This window comes from Trachurus trachurus, assembly GCF_905171665.1.
Source record: "Trachurus trachurus genome assembly, chromosome: 14".
NCBI classification, from domain to species: Eukaryota; Metazoa; Chordata; class Actinopteri; order Carangiformes; family Carangidae; genus Trachurus; species Trachurus trachurus.
Genome location: NC_139903.1, coordinates 5,713,646 through 5,729,289, shown reverse-complemented (window position 1 = coordinate 5,729,289; position 15,644 = coordinate 5,713,646). Strand labels below are relative to the sequence as shown.

General features: G+C 41.4%; 1 protein-coding gene across 1 annotated transcript in view; it reads right to left on the bottom strand.

Annotated features, from left to right (window-relative positions):
• Positions 1–4,694: 4,694 nt before the first annotated feature.
• Positions 4,695–15,644, bottom strand: part of fstl4 (follistatin-like 4) — a gene marked incomplete at both ends in the record, with an annotated part of 174,002 nt that continues 163,052 nt past the window's right edge. The window contains 3 exons of the mRNA XM_083986585.1: positions 4,695–5,397; positions 5,608–5,717; positions 10,960–11,067. Coding sequence (XP_083842711.1) covers positions 4,695–5,397; positions 5,608–5,717; positions 10,960–11,067 — 921 coding nt within the window. The remainder of the gene's footprint in view (positions 5,398–5,607; positions 5,718–10,959; positions 11,068–15,644) is intronic.

Below are 15,644 nucleotides of genomic sequence, written 5' to 3'. Positions count from 1 at the left end.
GTGGTAATTTTAATAATTTTGGAGTTTGAACTACTGCTTGGAACAAAAAGTGCAACAGTGGTTATCAGCTTGACCTCTGAGAAATGTGAATCAGCATATTTTTTGGATTGATTTGTGACAAACAGTTATAGTTAAAGTCGTCAGCAGTGTGATGGATGTTATTTGCAGTCGTCTTTGTGAGTGTGTGTGTGTGTGTGTGTTTTTAAGACACTGCGAAACGATTGATTTTTACAATATATTTAATTAGATTTTTTCTTACAAAACAATTCCCTCATAAACCAGAACACACAAAATGCATAAAGAAAACTGTACAGTCAGTCGGAACCTGTTCTAAACATGAACAATGTTATCTACAACAGTGGTTCCTATAAATGTCTATCACACCAAGCGGTTCAGCTCTGCAGCCCCTTATTTGGAGGGTTAAAGGAGAGGTACAGAAATAGTCATGTGACACTGAAGGTAGATCCAAACAAACAACATGAGCTAGCCAATAATGTAGTTATATCAGCAAACGCAGGTGCAGTCTCTTTGTTCTTGCTCTCCTTGGCTCTACTAGCGATGTCATACTGGTGAATCGACCTTAAAGAGATAAGCTGACAGACGTGACAATGAGAGGGCAGAAACGTGACTTTTTCACAAGCAACTGTAAACTGTATGTGACTGTGAGAGATCACCGAGGGGGTCAATGATGATCATGTCGAAGATCTATTTTCATTACATGCATGTCTTGGAGCTGTCAAATACTGATGATTACTCATTGAGAGCCGTTGGGGAGTGACTTTGGAGGGGATCGTGACTTTAGGAAGCGTCAGAGCCTGAATCTTTTCACAATAAGATATTTTTTATTATTATTATTTCATCGATACATTGAGAAAACTGGGCTCCCAATTTGACAAATTTTTAATTCAGAAAGCATAAATGTTTGTCAGATATTATAATTCTCTCCTCAGTGCAACAGTGGTCTAGGAAACATGATCAACGTCATCAGGTCATTGCCTTCAGCTAAGTTCTTAAAACAGGTTTTTTTGTGCCAGAATGGTTTTCGTGGCAGATTAGCAGCAAATACCTAAATCACAAACAAGAACAACAAATCTGCTTCACTTCTGTGTTTACTTTTTCTTTTTCTTCACACAACTTGGTTTCTACCCTACACATTGCATTGGGGAGTTACAGGCACAACTACGTATTAGGAGAAGATGATTAATATTTAGTTTAGACTGCAGTTTGTTTGTTTGTTTGTTTGTTCGTTGGGAGCGGGGCACATGAGCAAATATACTCCATTCACAAGACTCCAGTGGCACACTCTTTCTTATATGACAGACTTTTTGTACACCTTAGTGTTTGACTTTGACATCTTGGTCTGTGGATGGGTTAGACCTTCAGAGATAAATGTGAGTTTAATATCACTTGATATCGACGCGCCAAAAAAGATCAACAACTGCAAAATCCCAGAGGCTGTGAGTATTTGTGCAGTGATTACAAGTTTATTTTTAATAACACTTCAGCTCAATAAAATTAAGGATGTCTCAGCCAAATGTTTATGGGGGTATCTCCAAATAGTCTGAGCTCTTAATCAGCATTAAGATCAGTACAAGTATGTATCTGACATTTTGAAAGTGTTGAACTTTAAAAGTTTGGTTTAGTTTTCATAATTGACCTGTTGCAAATATTGAAGGTCCTGATTCTAAACTAAGAGGCCAAATAAGCGTATATTACCAATATAGTAGAAGCTGAGAAAATGTGACTCCTGGAATTGCTGCAAGACGTTAAAAGATTGGAATTGAAATTACAAACAAGTGTAGCTTTCAGAGAGAGTTTTTTTTACCTCATAGACAATCTTTGGCTAAGTACAGACAGCAAAGTGCAGAAAACACACAAACTCTATTCTAGCCTTTCATCCAGCTCAGTTCAGCCACTGGACACGTTTTTAATTTTAACATACTCATTGTACTCAACAATGAGTACATTAACAAGAACAAGAAAGACGACAGAACGGATTTGTTACTGTTGGAGGTTATTGGAGAATACGCTAATGAAAAAATCAGATTTTGATTGGTTGTATTTTAGCTGACACTTATCCATCTAAACATGCCTGGATCTCCCTGATACCAGTCCTTAGGATCAGACCAGGACATTTCAAAAGGAGAAATTGTCTCTTTGTTGTGACTGATTGAGCGAGATGCTGTTTGTCTTTTTTACTAAAACAAATGTTTTTTGCAATTGTGAGATGATTGATTCTGATTTGAAAATACAATATTTGCTAGAAATGAGAAAAAAATAGTTTGTGATTTCCTTCATCATTTACATAATAATAAGAAAACATCTATGGCAGAGGATACTGACAGCTGAATATTAGGGGACATTAAGGTAGTTTGAGCCAGGAGGCACAGACATGGACTGTGTAGCATAAAAATGAAAAAGACATTACCCCGAGACTGACCCCCATTTTAACCCATTTAACTTAAAAGTTAACAATAATGTCTGATAACCTTACATCTGTAAAGAGACAGAGGTGCTCTCCTGCTGCTAATGGATCGTCATTATGATGATTGGTGCGGTGACCAATGCAAATTAGGGAGAAGATAAAGAAGTTCAACCACAGAGAGGAAATAGTTGCTGTTTTATCAGATGAAGAGTTGCTGGTGTTTGTTCAGACACTGCAATTGAGACAGTGCATTTTTGAAATTTAACAATAAATAAGCAGGGAAATGTGTAGATATGGAACAAACATGCTACACTTTCTGAAGCCCACCCTCTACTCACAGGTGCACACAAGACTTATAACTTTACTTTTTTGTGGCGCATTGGGATTTGTCCCGTTGGCCGTTCAGACTAAGACAGGTTTATTACTGCAACTGGTAAAACAACAGTAACAAATCAAGCAAAATGAAGAAAAAGGTAAAGTGCTCTGAGGTATTAGATGTGGCTGTGGGACATAAGCTAGCTGAATGATTGCTGCGGTGCATATCGCAATCCATTTCACTAAGACAAGGACACCAAATCTAATCGTTTCTAAATGTGAACCCAAGAGTTAGATTGAAAGGTCCAAATAGCAGAAAAAATATGTTATCTACTCTTTCCTCCGTCGGGAACAGCTTTCAAAGCCATGGAGAACATCCCACATGCCTGTCTTTAAATTCTCCTACTGTGGTCAAGCTTTTGCCAAATTAGTCCCAAAGATTTGCAGAGATGATATGAAAACAAATGTCCGATTCTTTGTGGTACTTTTTAAGGAGAGCAGTCATATGCATTATTGAGCTCAGCTACATTGTAAACAAAAGATCAGCTGATTGATTCAAATGATAGGGTTTCTTATGGCTGCATTTCATTGCAGTCTAACCGTTTAAATTATGTAAGAATTAGTCCATGGACATGTAATAATCTATTCTTGAATCTAAAACAGTCCTGTGCTGGAATTGCAGCACACTGCTGGAGAACTTAAAGCCCTGAATGAGTATTCTGGGAAACAGAAAAATGTTCAGTACAGTGCGTACGTATTGCTAATGTCTACAAAAGTGTGTTCCTACTTTTGAAACAGGCTGCTAGGTTTTGAGATACAGCGTATTTTCCCTGTGCAGAAGTGGTTTCTACCCAAATATAATTCATAAATCCACGAACAGGTTTGTCTCACAGACTAGACAGTCACTAATAAAAATATATTGTTTCTGCTACAGTCCTGAATAATTACCACATGGGAAGTAGAAGTCTACCTGCCGTGACGTGTGATCTTGATGCACAGCTCTTTGGGAGGATGTACAAATGCTCACAGCCGGTCAGATTGCGAAGTTGATGCCACTTTGGCACGGCCTCAGCATGTGGGTCAGCGTAAATGAAGTCATTACCCTGAGGGAATCTGCTAAGTGGCATTTTTAGGCTCCACAGCACAGAGTTGTGCTGCAGGCACAGACTTACAGAGAGACAGCGTGGGACAGATTATACCGTTGCAAGAGACTGTAAGATGTACTGTTCATTTCTGGGGAGGCCTCCTCCATGAGCGAAACATCCATTGTTGACAGCTAATGGACAAATTGGGCTCTTTGGATAGACAATGTAAATAGAGGGTATTACACATGTGCATAAAGCCAACATCTGCCGGCGTAAGGAGAACGAAAGCTTTCAGAGGGAGGATACGGTACGATACCAGGACAAAGGCGAGTAAACAGATGGGTCGGTAGCTTTTAAAAGGACTCAGAACACACATACACTAAAGGCAGACAGGACAGACTGTTTGTGGTGATTATATGCAGCACTGGTGAAAACGACAAACATTGTTGAGATAAACAAAATTGGAAAGCTTTTTACTCTAAAAAAAGTGAGCATTGTGCATAGTTCATAGTTCGTTAATAACCCCTCTTCAGGTACCTATTTGCTGTGATAACATGGAAGGAAGTGCAATAATGTACAATTCTGTATAGTTAAGTGCACATAGATCACTGTTGCACTGAACGGCATTGACACTTTCTCCCAATAGAAATATCACAACAGGGTTTCTTAATGTTTTCTCAATTACTCTATTTTTAAGTGTACTTTTGTTACAATAAATCCAGGCATGTTTCCCTCTTGCTCAGTCCCAGGGTTGAGTCCACAACTTATGTTCGTGTAAATCTTTATAATAGGTAATTTGGCCTGATCTTTCCTTTTTTTTCTCTTACGTCTTTCCCTAATCCTAGGTCTCCTGCTTTCTTTTTTTCTACTCATACCTCGCCGACCCAGACAACTGTGTTCCCTCTCTTGATGTCTGACACCTCACAGTGTGGCGTTCTCTGTTTACCGTTCAGGACAAAGAGAGACTCGGCAGACGGCGTCACCAGGTACTGTCCAAACAAGCCGCTCGAGACCACCACCCTGTTGGGGCCCCCCCAGGGCCAGGCTTGGGCGGACAGCGGCTCCTTGAGGCTCCGGAGAACCTCGGTGCGGCCCGAGGACAGATCGGCAAACAGCAGGTCCGTGCCTGAGCCCGAGGTGGCCACCACCACGTGCTGGTTGGACTCCGTGAAGGACGGCTGGAAAACCAGATCGGAGACGTCAATGGGCTCGTCCAGCGCCCGGTTCAGACCCAGCTCCCCCTGGAACGACACCGTCTGAACCATCAGCTTGGAGCTCGGCAGGTCGGGCGTCACGATGTAGCGGCCGTCCAGCGACACGAAGGGCCGCCCCGTGATGTTTCGGTTCGGCCCGATCACGGTGTCCGTCACGCTGTCGATGAGGAGCTGGGGAGGGGCTTGCAGGTGGCTCTTGCTCTGGCATTGGACGAAGTAGAAGCCGCTCAGGTGCGTGTAGGCCATGCTGACCGGGACGCAGCTGTAGTTCTTGAGGCTGATGGTCTTGACACGGTGGAAGGTCTCCAGGTCGATCTTGTGCACCGCAGGTTCGTTTTTGAGGAAGACGAAGGCAAACCTAAATCGACAAAGTTCAGAAGAAAGGTTAATAGCCTTTCTAGATTTCCGTGGGCAGTGATTAATACCCACGTCGTCTCATTAGGATTCTCATTTGCTCTTTTCTCCTTCACTTCAGAGGGACAGGCGTGATGAGCGATACTTGTGTTTTAAGGTCAGAGGTGGCTGAGTGGGTGTGTGTGTGTGTACGTGTGTGTGTGTGCTGCCCTACCTCACGTGAGTGATGATGAGGTTGGTCGGAGGAATGAAGAAGTCGCTGACTCTCTGGAAAGTTGTGCGGATGGCGTGATGAACTTCTCCCACGCTGGCTTGAAGAATCACCTGCAGACAAAGTACAAAACGTGATGAATACCAAAGACAAGCAGCTTTCAAACTGTGATGTTAAACAGAAATGTTTAATATTTCTTTCTTTCTGCTAATTCCTAATTTGACATGTTTTACATTTCGACAAATTAACAACTAATATGGGATCTTGTTGAAGCTTACAGCTGATCTCTAAACTCCATGGAAACATACTTTCTATTGACATCTGCAGCTCTAATCACACTTTGAGGTGCATTGTTAAAAAAAAAAAAAAAAGTAAAGGCTACACTCCCAATTTTAGATGATATTAAACTTTCGCCCCCACATTGTTTGAATGCACCAAATCAATGTAATCTGACTACTGTGACAGCCGAACCTGGGACCTTTTAGTTTCATTGGAAATGTCCTGCTGCTAGTTTCCGTAAATGAAATACAGGCTCACATATCAGGTCTAAACAGCCGGAGCTTGTTCAGCTGACATGCCCATATATCCTGGAGCAGATAAACATCTATAGTATATGACTTGAGCTGAAGTGTGGCCCCGCCTCAGCTCTCTGATAAAGCATCTTATTCGGTGATGGTTGTCTCAGGAGCACACGGCACAGTAAAAGCCCCATCTCTCATGTCACACACCTGGCACTGAATCAGCATGTTTGTAAAGTGCAGGGGGGGGTGTGCGCCCACTTTTGATGGGCTCTTGATGCACCGCCTCGCCCATGACACATGCTTCATCATGCAAGCCTACACCATCATCAGGTCACAGTCAAGGACAAGCGAGACGCTTTATGGGACTTATACAGTTAAGACTCTATGCATTTATTTAGAAGCACAACTTCCACTCTGTTGTTCTACCTCCAGAGTAAAAGCAGTGATTTACAAATTCTCAGAGAAACGTGGCTCTGCATTTAGACACTTCGGCAAATGCTGCTAAGAGATCGTATGGAACATTTTTAAAAGGGAAGAAGTGATTGTAAAATTCATTTTTGAGGTGTAACTCTTGCAACACTAAAGCTGAGACTCCACCTGATGCCCAGCGGGGGGCCAGACTCCAACCTCCTCCCTCACAACTAAATATAAGAAAACAAAAATAGCAGTTTAAGTTGCCTCTGCTGCACTGCTGCAATATACACCTCCTGAATATTTTATCCAGTTTTAAACAAAACAGATCTCGCTCCCCACCGCTTGCAAGGCGTGAAAAGAGTCCTCGTTAAAAGAAAAGTCATTACAGCAGTTGTACAACACAATGACGGACGTTAATCAGGTTAAATGTGGTATTGCTCATGTATTATTAGGCGGCTGCTGTGGTCTCCGGGGCTGCAGGTGCTCCAAACTTAATGCCACCGGCTTCCGTTTGTCATTGCTCATCCTTGGATTTCATATCCACACACTCAGCAATGAGGCCCAATTGAGTTTTACTCTGCTCCCGCCTCGCTCGCTGCCCTAATACCTGAGGGGGATTTGGTTCTGACTGAGTAGCTTTTGCTTTTCAACAACATTCAGTCTCCAGAAGCCGTGAGTAGCCCCCCCCCTCGCCCCTCACTTCCCCCCACCGCCCTGCTAACTACAGTACATCCAAATGATATGGTATTCCTCAAATGCCCCTGTGTATTTATGGAAGAATTTCAATACATCTCGCGAGGCACTTTAATATAACTCTGTGTAGACCGTGTTGTACGGCTACAGAAATTGTGCTGTTTTTTTTATACGCTGTCAGAATTACTCATCTCGTTGCTTCTGGGGACCAATGGAGCACATTATAGTTTCTATGAAAGACAAAGAGGCTTGTTGCTAAAAGATCAATGCTCAATGCAGAAGTATAAGATGTAAATTAATACTTTCTCCACGAGGCATGTATCATATATTTGTACACATGTTGATACAGATCAGATGTTCTTATTATTCATACTTAGGCTAATGCACTACTGGTCTATATTCAACTCCAGGGCCTCACAAATTGGATTCAAACCTTCAGCATTATCAACTTAACCCCTGAGTCATCTCACCCCTGGAAAATGATGATGTGATCTAACACTGTTTCTGAAGAGCATTTATATTCCTCAAAATAACCCATTTATTTCTGTTATGAATTCAGAATGATATCCAGTCTTACTTCAAGTGACTAAGTGGGTGCTACAGTAAGAACTAATGTACTATATAATGTGTTTATATGGCACCTTGGACAGACAATGCTGGTGTTATTCACATGAAAAATGACCAAGTTAGTTAGTTGCTTTATAATAAAAGTGATTTGACGGCAAAAGATGGAGATCATTTGGAATATTAAGCTTCCGGTTGTGATTTACAACAAAGATAATGATCCGTCTTAAACATACATTTCCAGATAGAGGAATAAATGGGGAGAAAATAGACGGCAAATACTGTGTCCTTGTGTGTGTTTGTGTGTGTGTGTGTGTGTGTGTGTGGACTGAGAAAAACAATATGCCTGAGTTTAATGTCTTCTTGGCACGTAGATGCAGACTGGACTGACAGTCTGAAAGGCCATGTCTCTCTCTGCCCGCCACAGATTCCTCCATTTGTCTTCACTAATGAATTGACAATCACACTCCCTCTGATGTTTACACAGAGATATTGAGCCATCCTAAAATTTGGCTGCTTAAAAATGCCACATGCACAGGAGCTGGACGCACACTCACACTCACAAACACACACTCGCACATCATGTGTGCACAAATTAACATGCACGGACACACACACACACACACACACACGAATAATCTGCTGAAGCGAGGCAGTGCCTGTGCTCGTGACAGGCTGCCGCTGAACAGGTCAATTACTTTCAGTCCAAATGATAATGACATTATCAGACCATTTATTTGTCGTGTGATCCATTTGGCCTCCAATCCATTACGAGGTTTCCCCGCAATTGCATTTTTGAGTGATTCATGCCCTGCTCCGTAATTATTCATTACTCCTGAACGACTGCGGGAAGAGGGGAAATGAATAAAATGAAAAAACAAAAAAAAACAAAAAGTGTTTTGTGCAGTTCAGGCAGCAGCCAGAAAAAGGAGAGAAATGTTATGCAAAGCTGCTTTCAGCACTTGGTTTCAAATTATACGAGGAGAAAATTGTTTTGTCTGTGATGAAAACCATCTTTTCATAGAATTTTCTGCTTCATTTAAGACTATAACCTCAGACAGAAGTTTAAAAACAACTCAGAAAGAAATCCCGACTAACACCTACTCTCTACAAAGCGCAGGCGAATGTATGCTTGTACACATGGACTCGACTTGGCTACGCAGACTGTAAATCATTGGAAAACTGTTAAGACAAACACCTGCGTGTGGGTTTTGTCACTACTTTTTGTTGCCAGAACATAGTGGCACCTTTAGATCATTACTGCTAAAATGTATTTTAATAAAATCCGATCATAATAATAATAGCGGAAAGTGGAAACATTACAATACATTAGTAAGTATTATTTATGGAACTGTTTAACAAATGACCTCAGTACCACCAACAGCTACACAAACTGATTTACTATTGAAAATTACATGAAAGCAGTCGTGTTCGAAACCAATATCAGCACTGAAAAAAAAAAAAAATAATTTATGCATTCAAGTGATTTTCCTGAATATAAAAAGAGTCATTTCACCTGAAGGATTCTCTGCAGGATCATAAATTTGCGAGTGTATCATCCCTCTGCAATCCCCACAATGAGTAAACACACAACATCCCCAAACAGTAAAGAGCGAACACAACACCTCACACGATTATAATGGGATCCTTCCCTCCAGTGGGACAAAGCACAACAATAAACATGTTTGTGTCTATTACAGAGATTACAATGGGATCCCTAGGTGGCTTTTCTCGTCGCACTGTCCTCCACAGTTGCACAGGCAAACACACACACACCCACACACACATATATATAAATACTGGCCCCATAAAAACAGCATCATGCCTCTCTCCCATGGGCACCAGCTCTGCTCCCTCTCCCTTCCCCTCCACCTCCTCGACCCTCTCTTAATCCTCCTCTGTCTTCTCTCGCCTCACCCAGTCCCCCGAGGTGGATTAAATACAACCACACCTGTGATCATTCCTCATTTGTGAAGCCTCCAACACCAGCGGGTCCAAAGGGACGCCAGGTACAAGCCAACAAACGCCGCAGCTGTGAATTGCTGTTTTGCTGGTTTGGTAAATGCTCTAAAACATACAGAGATTAGATGTTGTCGTGCAAATACTTATCACACGAGCAGGAACGCAGGTACACAATGGAGCTCAATTAGTTACGGAGCGCTGGTCTTCAACGTGCTTGGTGAAGTTTTCTTAAATAGCTTCAATAGATTATATTCACCCAGCAAGATAATCACTCAACAGAGTTCACAGCCAAAGTAGTCGTAGGGTGGTGCATGAATTAGACAATAATAAAGAGGTACTATTTTGTACTTTTAAAGGTGCTCTGGGCTAGACTTTATGTAAATTCATCTCCAGCCTGATTTAAAAACGAGGCTGCAACAGTGATGAACTTCCTGCAGCTTAATCAACAGCTTCACCACATACACACAGGAACAGCACAGGAAGTGACATAACATAGAACTCAAAACCAAAATAGACAAATAACAAGCAAATATATACTGTCGTCTTATTATATGACCATAAACTGTGTAACATGGTGCATCTATTCTGGGTAGTGCACAGTTACCTCTTGATGATTGCAGATTAAAATTGCAGATATTGATCTTTTTTATAATAACAATGTAATAATGTGTAAGATAGTGTAGAAACTGAAACAAATTATAACCTCAGTCTGCAGCTCTTTGCTTCACTGAGCTTCAGTTCAAGCTCTTTGTTTCTATCCAGCTCCTCCTCTCACTGCTCTCCTGGTGTTTTCAGCTGCAGGAAGCAGCCGATTTCAATGAAAACATAATTTAAAAAAATACAAAAAAACACCTGCCCCACGCAAAACATCAGACAGACAAAAGAGCTATCAAGTAGCCTCTGAACATAGAGAAGCATTTAGCAGCGAACAAACCAGACCAGTCATTTCTTCAAGACTGAGCAGAGACTAAAAACAGAAAAATACCAAATAATAGTTGACTCACATTCACAGAGTGACTAGAACTATGACCAAAATTAAATTATAACAATCCTCCACATCTGCTGGATGTGTTGGTGAGCAACAGGGCAATGATATGTCAACACTGTGTCAACAGCTTGACTCTACTGCAGCAAGGTGACCACAGTAAAAAACACTGAGCTGTTATTACCTAATGGAGATACACACAAATAAAACACATACCTGAAGTGATGGGTGTGTTCTGTCCATGTCGCCCCACGTTAGCACCCACACCTGGTCATGTGATTTGTCGTAGAGCATCTTCACTGGAAAAGGGTCAGTTGCTACTGCCTAGAGGAAACACAGACAGAGAGACAGAGATAATGAATTATTGTTGAACTGGACAGAAATAAAACTCTGTTCACTGTGCTGATGTGTGTGAAAGTACCTTCACATATCACACCGACGAACAGTCATTACCATATCAAAGGCGTACGTTCAAGAACAAAACAAACTGTGAAACAAAAACATCTACTGTATACTGCTAAGAAAAAGAAAGGAAAGTAAGATGTTTTTTATTTAGCTGATGAACTGAGGGAGCCGGTCCACAACAACAGAGGCTCTGCTGATATTATTAGCTCGTCAAAGATATTGCTCTCTGCAGATGTGTCGGCCAATAAACATCTCAGCGTTTTGAGGTTATTCACAACATGTTTTAACAAGTCATATTTCTCTATTATAAAACGTCCCATTTACTGCATCGGCCACAATACTTTAATAATCGAGTTTAAGAGATCGTTATTAACAACGTTTATGTAAACAAACCAACAAAAACAACCAAATGTCAATTTATTTCTGATTAGATTTTTTTTTAATTCCCCATATTTACCTCCCTCAAAAATCCAATACCAGATGGGCTGTAGAGCTGCAGCTAATCTAATAGTATTACAAGTGATTGGACTTCACTACCAGTAAAAGCCTTTTAGTAAGACCCCAAATACTTTTCTTTTTCTGCTACAAATATAAAAGAGAGGTAAAATGGATATATAACAGACATGTACCCTTTCTCACTCAATAGTCCTTTGCTCAGCCATCAAGTATCGTCAAGTACAACCCGTTATCACATCAGGAAAGTGATTGAGGACTAAGAAGGTGTAAATGCCAGAGAGGATGTAGAAGGTGACGGCATGTCCAATTTCACAGTGTCATTGCTGGAGAGGTTTTACCGAGGATATGTGACACTTATCAGGTGAGAGGGCAGAAAGAGGAAAATAACGTGCAGAGACAATGAAAGGAGGATGGAAAGATGAGAAGAGGCAGGCAGGAAAGAGAGGGTAAGTGAGAGAGAAAGCGCGAGAGAGAGAGATGGAGGGTGCGGGCGTATTCAACCTCAGGTCTGCTGCAATGTCAACAACGAGGAATAACACAATCCATTATCCTGCTTCTGGCTGGGTGGACAGGGAGCCGCTGACACCCCCACCAGTGGAGCGAGACCACAAGCTCTGTGTTCTGTAATGGGAGGTCCAGCCCTCTGCTCTGCACCGGTCAGCCAAGTGTCAACTCAGCATGTGTGTATGTACAGTGTGTGTGGAGGTGCTGGACCTGCCTCTGTGTGTTTAACTTCCTACATGATGGGAGCAGAAGGTAGAGCCGGGGTCAGGCCGATTTCACGGGACTAGGAGGAAATGGACCGGGGGCTCTGCGTTGACCTCTAACACTCTGATATACTGGAACTGCTCCATTTAAAGGTGGAATTAAGGAGCTATTAGGTCAAATACATGTTGGTGTGTTATGAGAAAACAGGAGCAACCTTTTGGGTTCATAAAGGCTTTTTGGTAACCCTATAATACAGGCCGCTAATTACGTGATAATGTCAAGAAATAGCCAAGAAATAACAATTTATTGCGTCATAATGTCTAGAATTAGCCTAGCCTGGCTAACACCAGACCTCATCTCTTTTTTGTATTTGAGGCGTGGTTTACGAAAGCCCAGAGCTATTTATTGGGCGCTATGAATGTCTATCAAATGCGTCTGTACGTAGCTTATAGCCAATGGTATCAATCACACCCGATGACGTATGTAGAGCGACAGAAATCAGCTTGCTAAACGTTGCTTCTTTTTCAAAATAAACTTGCGGTCTAAACTACTTGAAACACTTTCTAACGGTGCGTCGAAAAGTAAAGCGGGTTGTGGCTAGATGGCGTACATGAGCTGCAGGAAGTGACGTAGAACCTCACCAAAAATCGTTGCGAACTCCCGACTGGTTAGGTTTAGTAAAACTGACATGTACAGGTGTAAAATAGGGGTAAAAAAGCAAAAAGTAAATGAAGCCATTGGTTGGGTTTAGGCACAGATAAGTAAAGATTGCATGTTGTCTATGACATCTATGTACGCCATCTAGCAACAACCGGTAAAGCGCCTGCCATGTTGGATCGACAAGCTATCAACAAAGTCACTTCTGCGTGTCGTCATCGTCTTGCTGCCCCCTCCCCCGTTCTGTGATTGGCCCCCTCATTGAGGGAAAAATTGGGTCCATGGTTTCCAGGCTAACTTGCAGAGCCAATAAAATTGTGCGCAAGGCAGCATGGCTAGAAATAGCCTAGAAATAATGGTCAATTTCATAGCATTGTCAAGAAATATAGCCAAGAAATAACGATTGATTGCGTAGAAATAGCCCAGAAATAATGGTCAATTGGACCGAGGAGGAATTCTGGCCTTTCCCAAAAAATTCAAAGCATGAAAAACATGTCTAATCTTTTGCCTTTATGAAAAACATGACATTACTTACGCAAATCATTGTTTTTGACATTATCACGTGATTAACGGTCTGTAAAATGAAGGTTACTGGCTTTTCCATTCGCTGCTTGTCCTAAGAGGAAGGATTTGTGTGTTCTGATTCAACATCAGACAAGAGTAGATTTTGCCGGTTGTCTGGTTGATGCAGGTGTCATTGAGCTAAAGATCCTCACATCACTCCTTCATCACTTTTGTATTTAAAGAACACCAAGCCAGGGTCTGTACTTCTGTACAGAAATGATCTACAGTTAGTTTCTCATTTTATTCTGGCTGCTCTGGTCCAGGATCAGTTCTGGCCCGTGCTGTGTGATTACCGCAGCAGCAGCAGCAGGGGGGAGCAGGCACTTCAGTTAATTAGCATTTTAATTCTAAGACGCAGAAATTGTGAACAGCAACAACCATCATCTGTGACTGAGGTAGAGGCCTCTAGGGTCCGCTCAGCTTCCTGTGAGTCCTTGATGTGTTATATTAATTTCCAAACTTCACAAAAAGGCTCAAATGTCTAGAAAATTGTGTAAACACATTTCACAAAGCACATGAAACTCCCACCAAAGCACAAATTGATAAAAATTGGAGTGCTGGAACTGAGGACTGATGTGTATGGCGTGTACTAAAATGCATCTTCACATTAGAGGCTTAATTATTTCTTCCCTAGCTTGCAGATGTTGAGAGCTGAATCTTAAGCCAACTAAAACTTCAGCGTGATTTATGTTTTAGTATCAGGTGAGCAGTTTGATTGGCAGGTGAGTTCACAGAGGTCCAGAGCATAAAACCTGCAGCAACAAGAGAGGTGTTTGTCAAAACAGAAATAAAAATGTTATCCTTCAGGAAAGCAGAACATCTCTCTCTCTCTCTCTACTACATAAAACATACAGCGTTTTTGAAACTGCTTAGAGGAAAAAGCTGGTTGACAACAGCAGGCATTTCATTGATTCACTTCAGCTCAAAATAAACTACTGTAATAAGTTCATACAACTACTTTTTGTTGTTACGTTGGTTTCCTTTTAATTACGGGCTGGGCCTTTTGTTTTCAGGTCCAGTCAGAGAGAGATCAAAGTGAAGGTCAAATCACTTTGTAGGGCAGGACAATGAAGGTGCTATAACTCATTGGGTAAAAGCATCATGAAAACCATTAAAGCATTTACTGGTGCAGCTTCCTCCACATGTTTACAGCCTTCACCCAGGTCTCAGAAATGCATGAAGCATTACTGAAAGTTGCAGAAATATTTGGGCAACGTGCTGATGAAAGACCCAAGAAAGATTAAAATAAATAAATGAATAAACAATCTGGGTCAAAAGTTCAGCATAAACTTATTAAACTTGTAATTTTTTTTCTGTTCTTCTTTAGTTGTAACTACTCTGTTTTGATTAGTGTTGAATTTGATGGACGTATTTTCAATGGTGACTATAAAAGAAATAAGTTGGATGCATTTTTCCAAATAGTGAGCGTTCTTGTTAAGAAAAGTGTTTCCATCCTACATACTGTACACCAGGTCATCCTGTGTTCAGTCTCCTCTTTACTTTACAATTAAGTACAGTAATTAAAGCCACGGCTTTGCTCATACGCTCCTTTTGTCAATGGATGAAGTGAAGTAATTACCGACTTCTACTCCTGTTGTAAAAGCCTTGAAAAGATGCTTCAAATGTGCATCGTGAGAATAAAGAGCCTTGAAATAACGGAGACGGAGGCGAGAGAGAAACGGGATGGTGCATTAACCTCCTGCACCCAGAGGCCACGGAGGGTCTTCAAGGAAGAGCGATGGGGGTTAGGATGGAGAAGGATAGGGCAATCAGAAGAATGAAAGCAGTTTCACATTGTTGGCAGAAGAAAAGAGAGAAAAAGAAGCAGCTGGTGGACTATAATACACCAAAGGTCGCTGAAGGTGTGAGAGCATCTTTTGTGCCAGAATTCAATGTCGATAAAAGTGATGCGGCAAATCATTTCACTGTCTTTTCTTTAAAAGTCAAAATTTCCAACCTTTCGTTACCTGTTTTATTTTCTAATTAACAAGGTAACGTCACAGGTTTGTGTTGATATTTTTACACTGCTTCCTGATCAGTTTCCCATTTACTCCACTGCGACTTTTAGGTACCTCCCTCCTCCTCCTCCTCCTCCTCTCGTCTACTTCTCC